Source organism: Heteronotia binoei, chromosome 8 (assembly GCF_032191835.1).
Source record: "Heteronotia binoei isolate CCM8104 ecotype False Entrance Well chromosome 8, APGP_CSIRO_Hbin_v1, whole genome shotgun sequence".
Taxonomy (NCBI): Eukaryota; Metazoa; Chordata; class Lepidosauria; order Squamata; family Gekkonidae; genus Heteronotia; species Heteronotia binoei.
The window spans coordinates 70,217,830-70,242,799 of NC_083230.1; the positions used below are offsets into that span (position 1 = coordinate 70,217,830).

Sequence of the window (24,970 nt, forward strand, 5' to 3'; positions counted from 1 at the left end):
TTTTGTGCATCAGTAGCATAGTCGGTACAGAAGTGCTCTATGCTTAAGAAGATACTATTAGAGAACTCGTTTGGAGTATAAGTACAAAACACTCGGTTGTCCCATCTTCTTCTGCTTCCCCGTGTTTGTCACCTTATTCCCCTTTCTTTTAGAATTTATTAACACTGTGATCACTCTATAAGTTAGCATTTTTAGCATAATGCACAAGGCTCTCAGAACAGTTCACAGCCTCACCTTAGTTACTTCATCTTCCTATCTCTGCAGGTCTGTTACCTCCACATTGTTTTGCTATTTCCAGATTATTAATCCCTCCAAGTTTGGCAGCTGCACCAGACAAAAATGTCCCCAGCAATTTAGTAAGCAGCAGTTGCAGAGACAAATATGCAGGCAGCCTGGGTAGCTAGCTGCAACAAAATAGGAAGAAAATGGAGCCAGCTCTCAGAAGCTAGGGAAAAGAAGACCAAGGAGTAAGTCTGGGAGACGTAGTGGTCTTCCACACATGCTTCTGTTTTTGAAGAATTTGAGAAGGTTTTGTGTTTCTCTACAAGGAAACTGAGAAGGGTGCAAACCGTTCATATTTGGAGTATTTCCACAAAGGCAAAAATTGTAAAGCATGGCACTCAGCAGGCCATGGGCTTCCTGTTGTGCAGGAATGGCATTGGATTTTCCTCCTTGGTCACATTAGAGCATTAATGGAATATCTGTTAGATGGAAACATTAAAAAATGAGAATGCACTGCTCTAAAACTGCATTTTCAAAGAAGAAAATTGGCATATTAAAATTTAAAGAGAAAGGAGAACTTTGTAAATTAAAAAAAGCTATAAGCCATGCGAAGTGGATCTCCATATTCACAGAAATAATATTGCTGTGGGAAAGCAAAATATATAGGTTGACCATCTATTTACCTAGTGAGCTTTCCAAGCGGTTTGGTAAGAAATAAACATATTCCAGGAAACAACAGAATGCTAAACTTGTTCTTAGAAGAAGAAACAAGGAGAAGGGAACTGGATAGCTCAAGTCCATAATACCACATAACATCCCGGAGGGGAAGATTTGGATTGGGGAAAGGGGAAATCTCCAAATAGTCCAGCCTGTAATTCCTGTCACATATTGTTTTTGATTGCCAAAACAAAATTGAGTATTAGAACACTTATCTCCCATAAATAGGAAATTGTCATATATTATTATTTCTGATCTTAACAGCACAATCCTAAGAACACTTTGCCTGGAATTAAGACTTATTGAGTAGATCTGCTTAGCATGGCAGTGTAAATCTGATTTTACTAGCTGTAGTCAAAGAGGTAAGTAGACCCATGGCACAGAGTGGTAAAGCTGCAGTACTGCAGTCCGAGCTCTCGGCTCACAACCTGAGTTCGATCCTGGCAGAAGCTGGGTTCAGGTAGCTGGCTCAAGGTTGACTCAGCCTTCCATCCTTCTGAGGTTGTTAAAATGAGTACCCAGCTTGCTGGGGATAAAGTGTAGATGACTGGGGAAGGCAATGGCAAACCACCCCATAAAAAAAATGATGTGATGCGACGTCACCCGAGTCAGAAATGACTGGTGCATGCCCAGGGGACTACTTTTTTTTTTAGTCAGAGATATTAACTACCAGCTTTTTTTTTAATATATGAATGGCTACTACTTCCTAGAATCCAAAACAAAATGGCCGTCTTTAAATTGCAACAGGGCTCCTCATCGATCCTGACCATGCTCCCTGCTCTTGGAAACAATGTTTTCCAAATGTGGAAGTGGAGAGGTTTGAGTGTGAGTCTACTATGCCATTCTTCCTAAAAGGTTGAGCAACTGCTGCAGAGAGATAGTCTGGGATAACTAGATAAGTGGCTCCATTTCCAATTCCAGCTGTTGAAAACAGAAGGTGGAGATTTCACTTACTAGTTTTTTCATCAGCAGGTCACCAATGCATAGTTGTTTGGCTGATTTTTGGGAGGAGTATGATTCTGAATTCCTTCTCTACTTCATATTTAAACTCTGTCATTAATCGCTATAATCTGCTTCTCTGGGAGGAGGTTCTTGGCACACTGACATACATATAAACAGGTGTGTAAATTACCAATGTAGCTAAAGTGGTTCAGCTGGTGTTCAGTATAAAGATGCAGATAGTCCAATTAATCTGAATATCCAGGAATCCAAGGCAGATAACTAGTGTGATTGGTTTAAAATGTAATTAAAAAACAAAGCAGCTAGATGAAGCTGCTCATCTATTGCCATCTTCAGGGCTGTTGCACAGTGCTACCCTACTGAAATCTGCTAATTGTTCTACTTCAGAGGCAGATAAAAGGGCCTTAGGATAGTGGCTTACATCTTTTTTTTTACCTTCCCCATTTTTGAACCTTCAGCATGATAATGAGTTCTTGGAAACCCCAAAGCTTGCCTAGTGTGCCATGTTAATTTGGTTGTTTTTCATAAAAAGGTACTATATAGTTTTTGGAGGTATGGATGCCTAAATCTAAAAAAAAATCTTAAAATACCCTGTGCAGCAAAACAAATATTTGGAAGATAAATAATTTCAACAAACAACTTCTAAAACTCTACCACAAAATACAAAGATTCCCTTTTGCTGAGCCTTTGAGACTAGAAAATCTTGTTAAATTGACATTTTTTATCATAAGGTGTATTAGGATTTGTTACAATTTCATGTATAATATATGTTGGTACAGAAAAAATGTAATGTATTCTGCTACATTAAATGTAGCCATTTTATCTTTTACTTTTTAGAGCAGGATAGCAAGTTTAATTTATTTTTTGAAATATGAATATATATGTAATTGCATGCAGGCATAAAATGACAAAATTAAATGGTTAATAATATATAGTTAGAAAGCTGAAGTAGCAAAGTGAATGCATCTGATCTAAAATATTATAATTCATTCTATATTAAAATCTGAATTATAAGCAGTTCCAAGTTCTTGTATGTATATGATCACATGAATTTTTAAAAATGGATTAATATAACTGCATTCTATAATAAAAAGTTACAATTTATTTTTAAAAATACAGCCAAAATAGAATTTACACTTCTTTTGATTTCAAGACATTTACAGTAATTTTTATACAATGGCAAGACAGTCATTGGGACATTCCCGATGCTTATGCTACAACTAAGCCACAAATAAAATTTATACAAAAAGTGGAATGGAATGAAGAAGCAATTTATTTCCAGGGACACGACTGTGAAAATAGAAATAACACATATATAGTTTTGTTTTCTGTGTTGTGTGTGTGTGTGTGTGTGTGTGTGTGTGTGTTTGAGTGTGTGTGTGCCCGGAAGTCATGGCGCCCCCTACTGGGGCTTGGATGCTCAGAGAGGTGGCTCTATTGCCAGCTTCCGAGATCTGATGAGATTGGGCTTCCCTGGCCTATCCAGGTCGGGCCGGAATAACAAATATATTGAGCCCATTAGAGAAATGTACAATGCAGAAGACATTTTAGAATTATTTAAAACAACTCAGATTGTAACTACAAGAAATACCTGGTAATATGTAATCAAAAATATAATACAACACTATGCGTGCATGTAGTTGCAGAGCCATACACATTTGGGGGGGAAATGCAATGCTTCACTTCATTATTGTTAGGGGATGCAATAAAATATGTAAGACTACTACTTTCTAATCAATCTGTTCAGAAAAACCTGATGCAAATACTCCTGTCTTTCAAATTACAAAAAGCCCTTTTCACAGGTTGGTAATAAGTATCAATCAGAGGCAGTTGCATTAGTATCAACAAAATTCAAAACAAGGAAAGTTACAGAAAACTAGATGTAAAAATCCTTGATAACAGTAAATTTATATTTCATGTTGGTGGTTGGTTAACTATTATATAATTTTTAAAAACTTTTAGTAATCAAAAGAGCTTTGGGAAAAAATTCAAAGATTGAAGGTGTTCAGCAACAAACAAAATTTGTAATGAGGATTCTGTGATCATTGCTGTTTAAGAATACAGAATTCACATAAATTCCATAATTGATTTATTCATTGGTTATTATTTTAAATAGCACGCCTGAAAAATTATGACCATTCCCCCTTCTTATAAGAACTGCATTGGTTGAGAACTTATCTACATCTTGTAGATGGGTCAATACTGATAGAGGAGATCCAGTAACAGTTGCATATTGGTGTGTAATGGCTCAAACACTTGGGTTAAAGGGAACCTCCAGCAGTGGTCAATTTGATTCTTAATTGGGTGCAGGGGCAGCTGACTAAAATGAACAGAGTTGGCACTGATAAACCATATAAAGTATATAACAGAACTTAGGTAACAGCACACAATAAAAACTTGATGCCACTAAACGATCTGCAATCCTTTCTAAATTATAAGATCAGCAGATAATTGAACATAACAGCTACTGGTTTCCAAGATTAACCCAAATAATATAGGAATTACTTTGAGGGCAAACAATGTCAAGCCAATTTCATAGACCTCCTATGATTTCTCTCCAGTTGTTTAAAAAAATGCCCAGTTTGAGTTTGTTGAACAAAAATTTAAGTTCTGCTCAAAGTAGCTGAAAGATAGCCAAAAAATCTTATGCTATCACATGAGAAAATAGGTTGGATTGTTCAGGATTTCAGACTTACATCAAAACTGTCAAAAGTGAATTTGGAGAAACAAGATAGCAAAAACACAACATTGGAAGGAAAGTTTATTTTTCTCTAAAACATCAAGCTGAAATGTCTTGGTGAAGTTGCTCACCTACCAAAGATTTTTGTACATTTGTCTGGAGTTCTCACTGTCAGTGTTTCAGATATAGCTAAGCTACAAAAATAGGATGAACGACTCTTGATCCTCATTTGCTTCTAAGTAATCTACAAGTTCTTGAAAACCAGATAAAAAGCAAGTCATCCTGTATCACCTCAAATTATTCTGCTGTTTTTCAAAACGTACAGGAAGAGAGAAACTTGCACCTTCTTTTATTTTTCTTCTTTTAACTGCACAGGAAAGCTTCTTGTTATCTCTTGGAGATAAGTGTACATTTACATCACCATGATTGCCATGGTATAGAATCCGTGGTTCAACATTTATACAGCATGACCAATTATTTGGGAATTGTAATCTGCAGTCTCCATTCTTAGAATATATGGTATGATGCTGTCTATTTGAACATTTCCAATGAGTCCTGCGAAAAATAGTTCTTCTGTGATAGCAGCACTCATCAATCTCAGGGCAGGCAATCTGAGAAGTAACCGAGACAGTCTGGAAGATAGATTTGAACAAAAGGGTGGCACAATTTTACATGCAAAATAAATCTCTTTGATTATTCATTGGTGTTTAATTAGTAAAAAAAGTTTCTCAGCGATAAATTACTAAGTGTTAAAATATTATTCACATCTTTGGCTTTGTAATGTTAATAGGCATTTCTGTGCATTCATTCATTCAATTTAATGAATTGCCCCATCCCAGCTAGTGCCAGGCTCTGTAATAGACTTGTTGTTATTGTAAACTGAGGATACGTTTGGTTAACCAATCAAGTAAACATTTTCTGATGTTGTACATGAAATATCATTTATATGCTGTGAAATTCAGTCCAAATTGATTGATATACAAATCCTGTGGATAGGCTTCAGCAGCTGGTCAAGGGCAAGAGACAAGCAACTCTGCCCAGCTTTCTAGAAACTATATTCCTTGTTACTGTTACATTGGGCTAGCATATATTTGCACCAGCATTTGCAACTTAAATGGGCCAGATGCCACAAGAGCATAAAAACAAGAATTATTTGCTAAAGAAACTTCTACAGGTTCAGCACTGTCTCCAACAGCAATCAGTCAAACATACTGAGAAGTTTACAAGCACAGCATAATAGAGGAAATCTATCCCCTTTCTACTACAGTAAAACAACTGCCCTTTTGTATGTGCCAGAAAGTTAAAGCAAGCTCACATTAGCAGGGTTTGGTGCCTGTTAAAATGGTTACTTGGAACAGAGAAAACTTGACCAAGTAAAAATCATTAATGCCCCCTCAGAATCAAAGAAACATCTGATTTAAACTGTACTATGTGATTTTAAACACTCTCCCTCTCTCACTGAGAGAACTGGGATATTCTATCACAGAAACAGGGAGATATGGTATTCACATAAGAGCAGAATGGCCTGCAACTAACCTATCTTTTCTGTGCAGTAAGAGCACTTCTTATTGGCTTGACCAATAAGAAACATTTTAACAGGCCCCAAGCCCATCAGTATGTGCAAAGTACCATTCATGCTCTCATGCCAGTGGGTGCCAGGCACTCACTGCTTGAAATTCTTACATCAGAGCAATGGTTTATATATATTTTTCATTTCTATGTACAGTCTTATTGACTGTAACTGACTACATGAAGTAAGAATGATTCTGCTATTTTAGAATTATCCATTGTAAGTAGTAGGCAAGACTTGGAATGTGGCACCAAGTGTACAAAAGGGACATCATCCTTCTTCAGAGATTTTACACTAAACACTAAGGAAAATCTTCTCTGCACTATAAATAAATGCTTGCTGAGTTTTCAGAAGTTACAAAACTCTGAGAAAAACAACACATTTTAAAAATCAAGACATTTATATAGATGTTACATACCTGTAAGTATCATCTGGATATACTATTGTTACATAATCTTGAAACTCCTTATATGCTTTTTCTTGGAATTTTTCAATCTGTACCACATTTTCTAAGCCTGGATGGTCTAAAACAAATATATTGTTTTTATTTATCTTAAATTTATATGCCGTCAACTCCACAAGTGGACTCAGGGAGGCTAACAGTTACTATTTTAAAACAATACAACTTAATAACAATTTTAAAAAGTATTTGGTGCTATGCAAGAATTTCAATATAGGCGGATCAGATTATTTGTGATGTCACAGTTCTTCTGATTGTCTGTTAGTGGTCCTTTTGCTAGTATAGCTCAGCAACATAGAAGAGGCAGCATTCTCCCACATTAGTTTTTATAGGCCTGTTGACAGAGTTCAGTTTTACAGGCCATGCGGAATTGGGAGAGATCCCATGGGGCTCTTATGGTCTCTGGGAGAGCATTCCACAGCATTGATGATGCCACTGAGAAGGCCCTAGCCTGTGTAGAGCTTAATCTGGCCTCTCTTGGTCCAGGAACGGATAGCAGATTTTGATCTCTCAAACACAGTGCTCTCTGGGGAACACATGGGGAAAGGCGGTCCCATAGATAGACAGGTCCTTAGTCATATAGGGCTTTAAGGGTCAATACCAGCTCTTTGAAATGGACTCGGTACACCATAGGCAGCCAGTGCAGTTCTCTCATGGATATGCTCTGATTATAGGACACATAAAAAGTTGGCAACAAACCAAAACTCTCTAAGAGGGGTGTCAAAAATGCGGCCCATGACGGGCTCAAATCTGGCCCCTGAGCAACTTCTTTCTCCTGCTTGCTTTTCCAGGGCTGCTGCTGAAGTCACACGGTTGCTTGCTTTTCCCCCAGTTACCTCAGTGCTTCCTGCCTCCCCCCTCCCTCTCCAGGTGGACAAAGGAGAAACCTGGCCGAGGCACATAAATTTAAGGCAGTTATGGCTTCAGAGTGAGGTTTGAATTCTCTTTACTGCTTATAGGATAGGTACAAATAGCCTTTCCCTGACTAGGCACTAGGTCAGAGCCTTCTGAAAAGAAATAATACTCTTCACACCAGCCTGCCCCTTCCCCAGAGTCAGACCAAATGGTACAAGTTCTGCTTATTACCAGAGACAGACCTCACAACCAGATACTCCGTCTTCTCCCACAGGTAAAACTAAACCACTCTGCCATGCTACCCTTCCAACTGTCTCCTCTTTTACCATCACTAAATACCACCACCCCCCTCAAAAAAAAGGTGACTGGATGCAGCAGCAGCAGTGTTCTAATACAGTGGCCCCCAACCTTTTTGGCACCAGGGACCGGTTTTGTGGAAGACAATTTTTCCACAGACCGGTGGGGGGGGAAGCACAGGGGTTTTTGCCACCCCAGGCCCCCCCTTGCCCACACCACATCCCTGCCCCCCATGGGGGTCTTCAAATGGGGGGAAGACTGTGGCTATTTCTGCTTCCCCCTCCCATTTAAAGACCCATTTAAAGATTCTATAAATGATGGGTAGGCTAAGGTCACAGCAGCGCTGCCCCTTCTACTGGTCCGGGACCCTGCAAGGGGAAGCAGCCTTGGAGCAAGGCCATGCTCCCTGTTTAGTCCAGGGCAGCTCTGCCTCACTCCATGGCCCAGTTTCTAGCAGGTCACAGACCGGTACCGGTCCATGGACCAGTGGCCCGGGACCCCTGCTCTAACAGGCTCAGCTGAGTGACTATTTTTTTCCTTCACGGGTAGGGGTGACTCCTGTATACTCAAAGATCAAAACAATTTCAGTCCCTCAAAATCTCAATACTGATTTGGAGATCAGAAAATCTGATAATTTGGAGTTTTCCTTTTAAAGCCTTGTAATTTCTGAGAATTAGGAAAAAGCCTTCTCTGCACCAATGAAAACTTAAATACCCAACACAGAGTTTTGAGGTCCCATATTCTGCTGTAAGTGCTATATGAGGTAGGCCTTGCATGACTGCTCCTATGAAGCTTCTTCTGCAAGGTTCACTTATATGAGTAATATACAAACCATATCCTCAGAAAGTGCAAGCTTTATTAAAAACTGGACACAAAGTCTATTTATTTTATGCAGTCAAGAGGTTTACCCAGAATGTCAGCCATGCAAGAATTTATATAAAGGGCACTTTCCCAGCAAACTTAATATTCTCAGATACTGACTATCAGAATAAAGTCAAAGACTGTAGGTGTCAAATTTTTACATACCAGGGCTGAAGAGGACAATTGCTTTCAAGTAAGCGTATTCATAACCATCCAGACAAAGCTTTACCATACTATTGCAGAACTCCTGTAGTTTGAAGATATGTTCCATCACAAGCTTTCCTCTCTCTGCTGACAGCTTATCTGGTTAACATAAAACAATCCAAATCTAATAAGGATTTTCTTAATGGTTGCCTAATTGGGTTTAACAGATTAATGTCTTCAATAAAGACTGATTTAAAGTCTGATTTAACCTATGACTGAATTGTTTAGGCCTTAGTTAACTGCACTTAACTGCACTTTTATCATGTTTCTTGTACAGACAGTGTAAAATTCTTTGGGTATTTAAGCAAAAGATATAAAAAGGAAAGACAAATAATTTGTACATTCATCCTGACAAACTTAATAATTTGCTATTATACACAAGACTTTTGTTCTTAGGGGTGTGCAAAAAATGTTTTGGTTTTATACCGATCAGATCTATTGAACCTGAAAAATATGGTATGCCTGAATATTCTCAAATACCAGTATTGGTATTGTATTAGTATTTGCATAATATTCAATAAATCTGAATTCATTCAGCTCCATTATACCTTATGGACACAATTCCCATAGGATATAATGGAGAATTTCACTCACTGAGTTGTACCTTTGGTGGTGCAATTTGGCAAGTGAAATGAAGGCAGTTAACATTAAATGCCTTCAGTTGACTTGCTGCATCATGCTGCCACGGTGGCACAATGGAGCAAGCAAATTGAATGCATTTTGCAGTGTCCAATATAAGTTAAATATCAGCTTTTATTTGGGCATGGTTATTTCGGTAGCTGAATACAAATAAGTATTTTTTTAGATATTAATTCAGCTCAGTATATACTCCAGAATGTTATATAAGAAAAAAAATAAGACACCTAAATGGATAATCCCTTTAACATATTTTCTGAGCCCAAGCTACTATATATTGCTCTCAAAATTTATTGCATACATTTGTTTTAACTGTTCTTCAATTTCATCTCTTTTAAGTTACTGTAGCACAGAGGCAACAGTTGAGGCCAGACAAGGGCCAAGCTTTTGGGACAAAGGAGCAGGTGCTCCAGGACAATGCAGGGCACCACTTGGGGAGGCAGTAGCAGCCTGATGGCCCCACCAGGAGTTTGGATTTGCCACTTATGTCCCCACCACCACCAAGCAGCTGCTGAGCAGAGCAGCCAAGGCAGTAGGTTTCCCAGCCCAGGGCATTTGCTGAGGGCACAATGAGCAGAAAGGGTTTCTGACTAGCCCTGTGCAAACTAGCTGGGGTGGGCCAAGGCAAGGAAGCTGGTGAGACATGAACAAAACTCACAGAAGGGAGAGCAGCAGAGGGCATGGCTGGAGCCCATAAATAAAAAGGGAGATGTCAAAAGAGACAGAGGAGGGGAGGAAAACAACCTGTGGGGGAAAGGTAGAGAAGAGTGGGAGAAGAACCTAGAAGGGGAGCTTTAGCTTTGAGCAAGATACAACAGTGAGAGCTGTGTAGCTCTGGTGTAACTGACATCTGGCAGAGGCACAGCTCAGCTCCTTTGGTTTTAAAGAGCCAAAGCAAGCCGTTGAAGGGCACTGTATGCATATGGATACCTGTGTGGACTTTAGTCACTGCAGAAAGAACACCACAGAGCATGGATGAGTCTCTGCTGACCAGGAAAAGCCACATTTAAAAAATGATTTTGTGAAGCTCCTAATTACATTACGCAAGACAGGGTCAGGCAGAGAATGTTAAAAGCTATAAACTACACTATATCCACACAATTTCTTCAGAAGCATGCACTGTCCTGGCACTATATGGCAGAATGGAGATTTGTGTTTTAGAAATTAGTCTAAAATCGGAGAGATGCATATTTAGAGATCACCTAATCAAATTGATATTAACCAGGCCTTTAACAGTGAACGCTAATATTAAGCAAAATTAATCCTGTTCATACAAATTCTGAGGCTTGTAAACATGCATCTTACCTTGCTGTAAGCTATTATGAAGGTGATTAACAAATGCAGCTAATATAGTTGCTACATTCATCACTTGTGAACACTGTGCAAGACCCAGAGTAAAGAGTTCATTCCAGCAGGCTTTCACTAATGATATGCTGTTGTCTTGCCTAAGAATAAAGGACAAAATATATTAATGAAAACTTAAACAAATACACAATAGTGAATTCAACAGTTTAAAGATGCTTGTAAGAACATTTTCACTAGGAAAAATTACATTCTTGGCATATACATATACAGTATTAAATGCATGTCATTTTGAAAATTCTCCAGTTAAAGAAGAGTATAAGAAACATGTACATGCAGGCATCTGAATGTTTATTTAGCATGTTTATTTAATACAATTACCAAAATACAGCTTTGACTCTGCTGACATTTCTCTGCAAATGTTTGAAACGTAATGGAACAAAGCACGTCGAGTTTAAAAATTAAAAAAACTACACTTTTCTTCAAGGTTTCTGTGGGATTTTAAAGAGGATTAAAGTGTGATTTCCTGGTTAAAAAAATACCCAGTAGGAAAATTGCACAGCTTCTGAAATGTTTTCCTGTATTGCAGTTTCTCTGTTGTGACTCTCATTGTACCAGTGGGACTCTCATTGTACCAGACAATGAATCTGAAAATACCAGATATGGAGGATTGCTGTGAGATGGCTTTCCTGAAATCTTTTTTGCTGTTGCTGTTCACAGATTGAATAAAATATAAGGTATACTTTATTTGGAATCTGAACATGAATCTGAGTCCTAGTTTGGCTTATAATAATAATAATCATAGATCACAATTCTCTTGTGCGGTGGCCATTGGCTTAGGAGTGCATTCAGTGCACTCTATAAACCATCGGCCTATCACATCTCAGTCAGCGGCTCTGGTGTCCTATTGGCTGACTCCCCTGCCCTCACCTACTACAGGCCCGGGAATGTTGAACAAACTGCCAAAAGCAGTCTTACCTTAGAGACAGACACATCTCCAACACTTCTCTGTGTCATCTCTGTCAACTGGGCTCAGAAAGGGCTGCTGCTGTAATGTGGCCTCACAAAGGAAATCACAGCTGGCAACAGACGTCTGCCACCCCATCAACGGCCCAGCACATGTAGCCCCCATCTGTCTCCTGTGCCCTTCCACACCCTCACACAGGTCCCTGCTGCTCTACTAAGCTCTTCCGACTGGCTTTTGGCCAGCCACTAGCAATAACCCTCTCCTCGATAGCTCACAAAGATGGCCTCCCAGCAGCCACTGGACACAGAGAAGCATCAGAGATGTGTATGTCTCTGAGATAAGACTGTCTGTTTCTGCCAATCTCCAGATGAAGGCTAGAGATTACTAAGAATTACAACTGCTCCAGGGGAAGAGGAAAATGATGTAAGCTTCTTTAGTCTATACTGTGGAGAAAGACTACTTTTCCTAAGTAGAGGCTGCAGAGAGGGAAAACTGAAGTCAGATCATTTCCCCTACAGAAAACAGCCATCTTGAGGCGCATACTCTATGGTATACCATAACACAACCAAGTCACATAAAAAACCCAGATCACACCACAAGCTCATGCTGATGCTAAATGTTGCAAGGTTGAATATGACAGCAAAAGAAGGCAAAAACTCACTGCAAACAAAAGGAATGCTGAGCTTCAGCATCTGTGTGACTGTCCTCATGCCCCACCCCCCCATAATTATTCTTCCTTATCTCCATTCTGGGCCTCTTACAGGGCTTTGAGCCACCACAGACATGGAAGCACACACACATGCATGCGGGAGGGGAGTCAGCATCTGTTTTAACTGCAGGGTGGGTGGGAAAACAGCAAGGGTGCAGGTGACTGAATGTCATGGGGGGAGATAGTGGCATGCCAAGAAAGTGGGGGTAGTTGAGAGGAAGAAGTGGTTGGGGGTGGGTGGTATTAGGATGGGAATTGGAAGACATCAAAAGGGTGTGGGGGGAGTGAATGCCTTGACTTGGATGGGTGGAGAAGACAGCAAGGTTGGTGGGGGGGTGAGTGAATACTAAGGTTTGGGATGGGTAAGACAGCAAGGGTGCAGGTGATTGAATGTCATGGGTTGGGGAGTAGTGGCATGCCAAGGGTTTGGGGGTAGTTGAGAGGAAGAGGTATTGGGACAGGGTGTGGGAAGACACCAAAGGTGGGGAGAGTGAATGCCTTCACTTGGATGGGTAGAGGGGAAGACAGCAAAGTTGGGGGATGAGTGAATGCCAAGGGTTGGGGGTGGGTAGGAAGACAGCAAGGGAATGGGTGACTGAATGTCATGGGTGGGGGAGTAGTGGCATGCCAAGGATGCAGGGGTAGTTAAGGGAAAGAGGTGGTTGGGGGGGTATTTGTACAGGGGGTGGGAAGACACCAAGGGTGGAAGGGAGTGAATGCCTCGACTTGAATGGGTGGAGGGGAAGAAAGTGGGGAGGCACTCGCCCACAGCCTTTTTCTAGAGCCCACTGTATTTTCCCCCACAACGGGCCTTATTCCTAGTGTGTGTGTGTGTATAGTAACAATAAAAATACCATCATGAATTACTTGAACTAGGAAAGAAGTCTTATTTTGTTGAAAGAAACCACACATTTTGTCTTTATACCACTATTGACAGATCTATAAACAGCAAGATATACACTACAGCAAGATGTACATTTTGTCTTTTTGTCACTATTGACAAATCTATAAACAGTAAGAAATGCATAACACAATGGTTTGGAAACATGCACATTTTCTAAAGTACGTAAAATGCTTGCATGTATATTGCACAGAAGCAACTTAAAACTTACAAACATGAAACAGCTCAGTCTAAATATTTTGCATTTCAAAGGATACTTCCATTACTAAGAGGAATGTATTTCTGAAACATTCATCATATTAAATAAACTTTTCAATACTCACCCTAGAGCCTGAAAGGAAGGAATGGACCGTGCCCAGTGCATAGATAAAAAGAGCAATCTAGATGCTGATTCACAAATATAATGAACATTCAGGTATTCAGGCATAGGCGAGGGCATGGTGAGCTGTCACAAAAGAGCACATTTAGACATTAATCACCTTGTGTCTGAAATAAATTATATCCTGTTAGCAATTTAATATTAAACTCTGCAAATAAAATGACAAAAGTTTTAGTGTTATAAAAAATACAAGGCTGAAAAACTGCATGACTATTTCATATTCATCTCTATAGATAACTTGCAAACTAAAAAACCCAGGCAAACGTAATTTAAATTCTATTCCTTCATCAAAGGATTACTGCTTGGATCATAAGATTGTCTTCTGATCAGGGAAGGCCTGATCAGCGGAAGTAAACAAAAGAACAAGCTAAACAGGTCTTGCTTAAAAATGGATGGCCGATTTCCCACTAGCTGTACGCCACTCTCAAACTCCTCTGCGGGAGGTTCTGTCAGATTTCATACTATCTGCCCTGGGGCTGCAACTAGCTTCAGCTTTTTCGTGCAGAAACAGAAACTGGTTTTTAGAGGTTTCTGTTTGTGGTGTGAAAAAGGCAAAGCTAGTTGCAGCCCCGGAGCAGACTGTGAAATCCAATGGAATCCCTGCAGAGAAAAGGAGCATGAGAGCGGCGTAAACATAGTGAAAAACTGTTCATTTGGATTTACTACTTTGAATTACAAAGATCTCTGAGAAATGAGGTTGTGAAGGTGCAGAGAAACAATGTCTGCTGTTTAAAAAGATCTTTACTTAAGTATATGCATTATGTTGTCTTCTTCCCATAATTAGCAGCAACAACCACCAGAACTGTTGAGTGCCCAGCTATCTCTAACAAAATCAAACATTTCTCCCTTTGTTACACCTTTGCATTTTACTACAGTCACTGCACATCCTGTCCTTATTCTACCCAAAGCTTCCTTTCATAGCACTTTCTATATTCCTAGGATCACCTTGCTTCTTCTAACCCAAATCTAAAATGTAGTCTCTTGAAGTCTCATCAGACAAATTCTTTTCTAATAGTATACAATCTACCCAGCAATGTACAAGCAATAACAGATTTAAGGAATGTGATCTCTGGTTTGATTTGTGATACACACAATGTCGCTGCCACGTAACAGTAATGAATGGTGAATGATAACACCGAATGTGAGGATTTGCTTTGGAAAATTCATAAACATCCTACAGTAAATTATTCATAATGTGGCATCTCATTTTGCTGTTCACTAAATCAGTCTCCAAAGCCACTGTGCTACCTAGATCCAAGTAGGCAGCTGTGTTGGTCTGAAGTAGTAGAACAAAATAGGAGTCAATTGCACCTTTAAGACCAACTTAGTTTTATTCAGAACGTAAGCTTTAGTGTGCTCTAAGCACACTTCATCAGACGAGGAATCCGGCACAGAGAGCAGAGCCACAAATAGCTGGTAGGCAGTGGCTCAGAATGCAAAATGGTACAGATTTAAGATCCAATGACAGAATAGTAAAATTAACAAATTGAACAAACCTTTGATCTGAGTAGCATGAGCATGCGAAAGCAACAAAACAGTAGCATTTCAAAATGTGAGAGTGTCTGTTAATGACTATTGTTATAAACCTGGGTCAGACTAAGAGTAATTAGTATTCCTATTGTCAGATAAATATATTCGTTTCCAAGTGGCAAGAGTTGTGGCTGCCATTATAGATTTTAAAAATGAGTAATGAGATATATTGACTACTTTCTTTTTTACCACTCTGGGTTATTTGTTTTCTTGGGATGTTATTGGATAAATTTTAAATCATTATCATTTATTATTGATAATTTAGCTTATATTGAATGTTTTATTTAGTTTTTTCTATTGTTAAGTCTAGTTGTTAGTTGCTATGGCATTTTGTTGCTAATGCAATAAAGATTGATTGATTAATTCCTTTGTTATTCCTTATGTGCTGAGACTGTATTTTTAAAAAAAATTATATTGAATTCTTGTTTTGAAATCAGTTTATGCTAGCGCTACTGAATGGTTTTGACAGACAGCAGGATTTTGGTATCTCATATATACGAAACACTATTACTCAAGCAGCAGTCTGAATACATATTAGCTGATAGCTGTTTGAGATAACAAACATCCATATCAATAAACAATCATTACCCCTTAAAATGCAAATTGTCAAGATTTTAAAGGCATCTATACAGTTAAATGTTGTAATGATTATCAATGAAGATGTATTTTAGAGTACCCTGAAAGCTACATGAGCATCACTGAGAAGTGGGCCCTCTATTTCAACAATACTCATGCTTGCTTCTTCACCAACGAGACGTGCACTGGCTTCCATACTTTCTGCAGAGCTCTGGCATGATGCACTTTCTCCAGGATTCAATGCTTTTGCAAGAGTATCAAATGCCCTGAAACAAGAAACTGACAACTATGAAAACCCTGAAGCTGGGAAGGCACACAAAGAAGAGTGAATTGTTGGTGTTCTACTTTTACTTTGCACAAAATAGCTAGTTCCAGGTCCACAAACTGGCCAGAAACCAAATTAAGAATGGGGATAATTTGAAATTCCTAAGAATGTCTTATCCTGAAGCACTGGTATGAATATAAAGGCAAGACCCTACATCATCCTTCCCCCATTTCTTAAGCACACAACGTTTGGAGGCCATGGACAAAAACACCACCAATATGCTGATAATTTTCATAAGTCATAGTTTCTTTTAAAATAACATGATAAAAGTAAGAACAATAATGTATGCCCAGAATTCCTCATCCCTCAGTCAGCTTTAGAAAAGGAAATATATTATCATCATCTTGCCAATACTCTTGATAAATGCACTGGAAAAAATTCAACTGCAGTTAAAATGGTACTGAAAACATTTTAATTATATGCATGTGGTTACCAAACATTTTACCAAATGTGCTGTGAAATGGTTTTTAAAATAAATGCCTTTTGTAAATTTGACTTGGGAAATAAGTTTCAAATATTAGTAAAATTTCTTTTTTTTAATTAAATAAATTTTAATCCAACAGTATTACATTTAAAAATCAAACAGAAAACCAATGAAAACATAAATAAATACATTGCTATATCTAATCTAATATAATCCTTCAAAGTCTGACCTTCATTGCGTGTTACATAAAACTAACTGATGTTTAACAACTGGTTGCATAATATACATAAGCAACAGGACTATCAAAAATAAATTAACTTTCTATAATATTGATTCTGTGGAATGATGTCATTTTCAGAAAGAAAAGTAAGGGGTACCAAACAGACACTGCATGTCTTTCATATAGGTCGTAAGATTTATCATAGGAATTAAAAGCGATTTTGCATAATGTAAACATTTCCCACAGCCTTTGATACCAGGCTTCTAATGTGGGTGGGTGTTTATCTACACAGTGTGAAGCTATGACTAGCTGTGCCATGGCTATTAAAATATGAATTAATTCTGATGTACTGGAACTTAACCCTTGGTCTTGCCATTTATGAAGTAAAAAAAATCAGGCTCCAGTGCTAAGGTTGTATGGGTAATTTTGCTTATTTGTCTATTTACCTGTTACCAAAAAGCATAAATATATCTGCATTGCCACCAACAATGGATAAAATCTGCTTCTTTGCCACTAGACTTTTTGCAGAGAGGTTCAATGGTGGGATCAATTTTGTTTAGTTTGGATGGAGGCCAATACCAGCATAGTAACGTTTTATGAAACTGAAATTTGATATTTGTAATATTTGATTTCTTCACATAAGAGTTTCAATTAAGTTCCCAGTGATGTTCGTCTAGATTTTTTTTTGCAGTCTTTATTCCATTGTTCCTGATATTGGTAAGTATGAACGTTCATTGAGAAATTAAGAATTTATATATTTTTGACAGAAGGCCTTTTGACTTGGAGGGGTGGTAAGTTTCAAATATTAGTAAAATTTCTTGATAACTGATTTAAGTTCTGTCCACAGTAAATAAATAAAGTGAGTGCGCATGGAGTTTGTAATCTTCATTGTAGCTTAAACTGGTGTTTGGAAGACTCTGATCCCAAACCAAATTGAGATAGAAGGACATCAGATCCAGTGTTAGACTCCACATTCTTGCACAGCATAGTATACTCACTGTATGGTCTTTTTTAATTACAAGCATGGTTTGAAAGTCAGGGTGTAGTAGTGGTTAAATGAGTCAGAGTTTTCCCACGTTTGTCCTCAGCCCATCTACAGTTTTCCGATTCTATCGTTCCTTACCTTGAAACATCACTATTTGCATGTTCATCTTGTTGCAGTTCAGACAACGATGCATCTCCGTTGCTTAAGCTTTCTATCACAGATAGGTCAGGACTACTTGGAGACATTTCTTTGGACTTGCTTAGACTTGCTAATGATGTTACCACATTTGCCAGCGTACTTAAATCTCCTTGACATGTCTCAATCTAAAAAAAAAGAGATGCAAAGTTTCAACTTTCTTTTACATAAAGTAGTTTTGGGGAACTTACAGCACATAATTAATAAAGAAACATAGCCACAGGTAAAAGAGATGTACCAAAAGCATCCAAAAGTTTGTACTAGATTTTATTAGTCTTAATTACTTGCCCATACTGTTTAGTGAAAGTGTTATATATAATATTCTCATAAATTTATTGATTTAATGGTTTTTACATAGAAAAATGTACAAAAAGCTAACAGAGTACTGCAAATAACTGATAAAATGTCTTTATCTGCCTACATATCTTTTAACTTATCCTGATCTAATTACATGAGTTATATAAATGAAAAATAGTGGTAGCAGTCAAGTCTGTTGAGAATGACAGGCAGGAAAGGGTGAAATAAGCTAGTATGTAAAATATTCACTAGTTAGGTTCCCATGGTAGATGGTATGTAAAGTATATTAAATCTTATCAAAGAATTCAGGTTTTCACGGCTGGTAACATCATTAGGGTTTGTAGAATCTTTCGGGATCAAGTGCCGTGTTCTACTGGAGAAAGTTTTCCTTCCTAAGCTCAATTTATCTCCCTGTGTCCCTTTTGTTGCTGAAATCAGACTACCCTCCCACCTGTGTTTTCTATGTGATTGGGCCAGATCAGTGTTTCAGTATACAAGTCTGCTGCCAACCTGCCCAGCTGACATCATAAGTGGTTAAAAGTGAAAGCAAAAAAATTCCTTAATCAGCTGCTATTAAAAAAAAACACACACACAGTCAGGTCAGCTCTGTGACAACAGCTGAAGTAACCTCTGCAGGCATAAGGCCAAAAAGTGAGGCTGTCAGTCAAGAAGCAAGAAAGATACAGAGATTGGAGTCACCACGCAGGAAGAGCTTGTTTCACAGACAATTGCTAGAGATAAGAAGAGAAAATTATATGAGCAAGGAAAGGCAGTCCTTTAGAGAAAAACAGGTTTCCTACCTGTAACTGATGATCTTCGAGTGGTCATCTGTGCAGTCACACCGATGGGAGATAGGTGCCTGCGCCGATCATGATCGGTAAACTTCAAAGCTGCGGATTTCCGCGCCCCCGCCGCAGCGCGCATGCCCAGTCCCCCACTGCGCATGCCCACCGAGGCGGGGAGCGGACATCCCGCCAGTTCCTTCTGACCGCTGAAATAGCCCAAGCATGTGGACCGTCAGCGGAGGGGAAGGAGGGCGGGTAGTGTGACTGCACAGATGACCACTCGAAGATCATCAGTTACAGGTAGGAAACCTGTTTATCTTCTTCGTGGTCTCTGTGCATCACACCGATGGGAGAGTAGCAAGCCAAGGTCTCACCTGGAGGAGGGTGCAACGGTCCATCATGAAGACAGAGACTGCAGGACAGCCCGGCCCACCGAGGCCTCTTGGCACCGGCTCAGGTCCAACACGTAGTGGGACACGAAGGTGTGCGCTGAAGCCCAGGTCGCAGCCCTACAGATATCCTGAAGAGGAACACCCTTCATGAAGGCTGCCGACGCCGCCACGGCCCTTGTAGAATGGGCCCACACCGGCCCAGGGAGCGGCGTCTTGTGGAGAAGGTAGCAGAGACGAATAGTCTCAATAATCCATTTGGATAAACGCTGAGAGGAAATCCTCTTGCCCTGCGAAACAGAGGCATAGGACACGAACAAACGAGGGTCTTTCCGGGACGCCTTCGTGCGATGCAAGTAGAAGAACAGCGCATGCAGCCTACGCTCAGCTTCCGTGGCCGGGGCCGGGAAGTAGGAGGGTAGATGGATCTCAGCATTAAGGTGGAATGAAGAGACAACCTTAGGAAGGAAGGTGACGTCAGGTCGAAGCGAGACCCCTTCCGGGGTAAAACGCAAGTATGGAGCATCACTACGTAGCGCGGCTAGCTCGCCGACCTGCCTGGCCGAAGTGATGGCCACCAGGAACGCTGTCTTCCAGGCCAGGAGATGCGGCGCGCAAGTGGCCATGGGCTCAAACAGTTTCCCCGTCAAAGCCTTAAGGACCAGGGCTAGATCCCACGCAGGAGCGGGAACCTTAATGGCCGGGTACAATCGAGCAACCCCTTTTAGGAACTTCTTGGAGTCCGGGTGGCCGAAGACTGAGTGGCCGTCCACCCTAGAATGTTCAGACGATACAGCCGCCAAGTAGACACGTACAGAAGGCACCGTCAGGCCCCCGTCCAGCAAAGACAAAATAAAGTCAAAAACTACTGGCAGGCCCGCCTCACAGGGAGAGACCCCCCTGTCCAGAGCGAACTTGACAAACTTGGCCCACTTGTAGGAATACGACTTTCTGGTAGAAGCCTTCCTGCAGTTCAGCATCACAAATTGCGCCCGTTCGGACAGCCGGTGCCGTCGAGGCGCCAGGCAGTGAGCTTCAAGTGGGGAACGTCGTGGTGTAGAACCTGGCCCCGATGGCAAAGAAGAAGGTCCGGGGCCCGTGGGAAGTGATGGAAAATCCCGTTGGCCAGACGGGAGATCACCGGGAACCACTGCTGCCTGGGCCACCAGGGGGTGACAAGGATCCCCACTGGCCGATCGCACAGGATCTTCTGCACCACTCGTGTCATGAGCGGGATCGGAGGAAAGAGGTACACCGAGTGGTGGCTCCAAGGGACAAGGAGTCCGTCTCCCAAGGACCCCCGGCCCTGGCCCCCCCTGCTGCAAAACAGTCTGCACTTCCTGTTCTCCCTGGTTGCAAAGACGTCCAGATCGGGAGTCCCCCACAACTGGAAGACTGGGCTTAGGTGCTCCCAATTGAGCTCCCACTCGTGGAGGGATGCTCCCCCCCGGCTTAGGAAGTCCGCCCTGACGTTTTGCTCCCCGGGAAGGTGAGCCGCCGACACCGACACCCCCAGAGATACGCAAAGGTCCCAGAGCGACATCGCGAGGAGACAAAGCCGACGGGACACCGTGCCCCCCTGTCGGTTGATGTATGCCATCGCCGTGGTGTTGTCCATCATAACAAGCACCGCCCTGCCCCGAAGGATGGTCTGGAAGGACTGTAGGGCGTGATACACCGCCAGAAGCTCCAGGAAGTTGATATGGCAGTGGAGATGGTGATTGGGCCACGGGGCGCCCACAGACAGACCTGCTGCATGCGCCCCCCACCCCCAGAGGGATGCGTCCGTCGTCACCGTCACCGAAGGAGCCGGGCGCTGGAAAGGCACGCCTTCCGTCAGGTGATTCCAGACCTCCCACCAGCCAAGGGATGCGAGGACCTCCGTGGGGACCGTCAACCTGCGAGAGAGAGAATCGATGTTGCAACGGAAGACTCTGAGAAACCAGAGTTGTAGCGGCCGCATGTGAAGCCTTGCCATGCGTATGACCGCGGTCGTAGCCGCCATGAGGCCCAATAGTCTCTGCACTTGCCGAGCTGGAACCACCGGGTTCTCGCGAAAGTAGCGAACCGTCTGGATAAGTACATCCGCTCTGCTTGGAGGGAGAAATGCCCTGCACGCCTTGGAGTCCAAGATGGCCCCGATGAACTGCACCTGTCGGGATGGGAGCAGGTGAGATTTTGCCCAGTTGACTTGCAGTCCCAACTGCGTGAGCAGGTCTAGAGTCAGGTGGATGTGCCTTTCGAGAAGCTCCTTCGAGCTTGCCACTATCAACCAATCGTCGATATAAGGAAAGACCGTCACCCCCTGCAGCCGCAGGTGGGCGGCCACCATGACCATGGTCTTGGTAAAGACCCTCGGAGCCGTGCAAAGTCCAAAGGGAAGGGCCCGGTATTGGAAATGGGCTTCTCCAATCGTGAACCGCAGAAACCTCCGGTGGGCAGGAAGGATAGAGATGTGAAAATACGCATCCTTCAGATCGAGCGTGGCCATGTAGTCGCCCGGGGACAGCAGGGGAAGGATGTGTTGCAGCGAGACCATGCGGAACTTGTCGCAGCGGACGAAGCAGTTCAAGGCCCAGAGGTCCATGATTGGGCGGAGGCCGCCATCCTTCTTGGGAACGGTGAAGTAACGAGAGTAGAACCCACGGCCCCTCTGAGCCGCGGGAACTACTTCTATGGCACGTTTGAGGAGCAAGGAGTCCACCTCCTCCCGGAGGGATTGGGATGGGGGGGTATAAACAAACTTGGGCGTCGGTGGGTAGCGCAGAAATTCTATCGCGTATCCCCTCCTTATGATGGATAACACCCACAGGTCCGATGTAACACGGGACCACGCAGGCAAATGGGAGGAGAGGCGAATAGAGTCCGCAACTATAGGCGGGACACGGAAGTCAAAGGCCCTGCTTGGATCCCTTTTGGCGAGGCTGGGTAGCAGGGGGAGAGTACTTCTGCTTGGTGGAGTACTGCTGGCGCTGGAAGGACGTGGAAGACTTAGGTTTCCAGGAGCGCTCCGGTGACTTCGCGTACTGCTTCTTCTGCCACGGCTTTGTCCACTGTCGCTTTGTCTGCAGACGGGGGGCCGAAACACCAAGGTTGCGGGACGTCTTGATGCTTTTGTCCAGCTCCTGGAGGACAGAGTCAGTTGTGGAGCTGAACAAACCGGGACCCTCAAAGGGGAGATCCTCCACATAGACCTGAGTGTCTGGTTGGAGCGCCGTGGACCTCAGCCAAGAGTGGCGTCGAAGGGAAATGGCCGTAGTCAGTGCCTTGGCGCATGCATCCCCTGAATGCCTGGCGGATGTGAGCTGCTGTTTGGCCAGGAGCATCCCTTCCTTCTGGAGCCGTCTAAGGGTGCTTCTGCTTTGTTCCGGGAGGGTACCCATAACGGAGGAGACCTGTTCCCATAAGGCGTATTGGTACCGCCCCATGCAAGCCGAATAACTGGCTATCTTCACCCCGAGAGAGCCTGCAGAGTACAGCCGACGACACATGGAGTCCAGTTTCCTACCTTCCTTATCGGGTGGCGTGGAGTGTGTCTTCTTCGCCCTAGACGAAGAAGACACAACCACCGAGTTCGGTCTAGGGTGTGTGTAGAGGAATTCGGCAGTGCTCTCCTGGATCCTGTACATATGATCCAAGCGCAGCGAAGACACTGGCGTAGAGGCGGGCTTGTCCCAGGAGGACTTGACGGTTTGGAGCATCACGTTAGTAAGTGGTAATGCCACCGCCGTGGAAGTGTCCCTCTGAACAATGTCAAAGACGCTATCCGTTATGACCGGTTGCGGTTGTTCCGTCGACAGGGACAGCGTCTGGGCCATTCTCCGTACCAGGTCCCCATAGGACTTGAGGTCCTCCGATGGGGAGATGGGCAGCTTGTCAGACGTCTTCTGGGGAGGAGAAGGTTCTCCAGGAGATGGGTCCTCCAACTCTTCAGGTGAAGAGTCCGAAGATCTGGGGGATGCCTCCGCCGACTCTGACTTCTCGGATGGGTTACGTTCGACCGGAGACACCTGTGGCGTCGGTGCCGACCTAGGGGTCGGGTCGCATCGGGCCCGACGTTCGGTCACGGGGGACGTCGTCACCGGTGCCACTGCGGAAGCCGATCCCGCCGCCGCCGATGCCGAGGAACGCTTCTGAGGGCGAGCAGACGTTCGGGACTGATAGGAGCTGGCTGAGCGCTGGTCCCATTCTGGCTGCTTTGGAGGGAGCCAGGGAAAGGGAGGCTGCAGAGGATAAGCGCCGTAAAGATATTGCCATTGGCGCTGGTCCCAAGGCACTTGTTGTGGTGGTAGGTGCTGAGTGCGATCAGCCCCACCGTCTTGCGGAGAAAGTCCCTTGGGTCGGTCCCGATCAGGTCGGTGCCGAATCGGGCTTCGGGACCGGGGGGTTTCTCGACCCGAAGAGGAGCGTCGGTCCAGGCTTCTGCCCGTACGTTGGGCCGATTCGATTTCGGAGTCCGAATCGGTGATCACGAGCTGTGTCGAGGCCGAGGCGAGCAGCGAGCTGTCCCTGCGTGTAGAGAGAAGCTTCAGGGGCGGCGCGTCGCCCACCGGCTCCGGGGGCGATTCGGGGGAAGTCAGCGGTGCCGACAGCAGAGGCCCAGCCTTTTCAGGTTTTTTAGGCTTTTTAGCCTTGTCGCCCGACGTCGCCTTCTCGTCCTTGTGCCTCTTAACTGGCACCAGGGACTCGATAGCGGTAGCCGAGCCCACACGTTTATGGGGGCGATCGGCGTCGGTGGAGGCCCGATCGGTGTCGACAGCCTTCGATGTCGACTGCTCCTCGGGATCGGCCTGTTCGACGGCCATTTTGCGGGGTGAGAGGGCCTGCTCCATGAGCGCCGCAGCCAACCTCGCGGCCCGGTTCTTCCTGGTCTGTTTAGAAAATTTTGCACAGTGTCCACAGGAATCCGGCTATGTCCTTCCCCAAGGCACAGCAAACAGAGAGAGTGTCTGTCGGGGGGGGGGCAATTTTACTGCCGCACTTTGCACACCGGCGAAAAAACCCCCACCGTCTTTCCATACGCCACGAAGGCGAGGGGGGAAAACGCGGCCGCGAGGGAAGGGAAGACCCCGCTAAACAGGGGGGAAAATCCCACCTCGCAGTAGAAAAACCTAACAGCTATCTAACTATCTAAAACTAACTAAACTAAACTACACTAACTACAGCTAATCAATAGAACGAAGTTCACCGACCGTAGCGGGTAGAGATCAACTGATCAGCGCGGCGGTCAGAAGAGAACTGGCGGGATGTCCGCTCCCCGCCTTGGTGGGCATGCGCAGTGGGGGACTGGGCATGCGCGCTGCGGCGGGGGTGTGGAAATCCGCAGCTTTGAAGTTTACCGATCGTGATCGGCGCAAGCGCCTATCTCCCATCGGTGTGATGCACAGAGACCACGAAGAAGATCAGAACAAAAACAAGAAGCTAATGAAGCAATGTAAGGTTGATGGGGGTCATGATTTGTAAACCAAAGGTGATATCTGGGGAACAAGACTTCTGCATACTTCCCAATGGAAACTGTTAGAAG

The 24,970-nt window shown here is 43.2% G+C and overlaps 1 protein-coding gene across 3 annotated transcripts in view; it reads right to left on the reverse strand.

Annotated features, from left to right (window-relative positions):
* Positions 1-2,958: 2,958 nt before the first annotated feature.
* The window catches only part of NR2C1 (nuclear receptor subfamily 2 group C member 1), an 80,135-nt gene continuing 58,123 nt past the window's right edge, over positions 2,959-24,970 (reverse strand). For all 3 annotated transcript variants that reach the window (XM_060245197.1, XM_060245195.1, XM_060245196.1), the window contains 7 exons: positions 17,919-18,103; positions 15,927-16,092; positions 13,665-13,786; positions 10,768-10,907; positions 8,788-8,925; positions 6,568-6,673; positions 2,959-5,211 (listed from right to left, as the gene is read on the reverse strand). In XM_060245197.1, the coding sequence (XP_060101180.1) occupies positions 5,037-5,211; positions 6,568-6,673; positions 8,788-8,925; positions 10,768-10,907; positions 13,665-13,786; positions 15,927-16,092; positions 17,919-18,103 (1,032 nt within the window). In that variant the 3' untranslated portion in view covers positions 2,959-5,036. The remainder of the gene's footprint in view (positions 5,212-6,567; positions 6,674-8,787; positions 8,926-10,767; positions 10,908-13,664; positions 13,787-15,926; positions 16,093-17,918; positions 18,104-24,970) is intronic.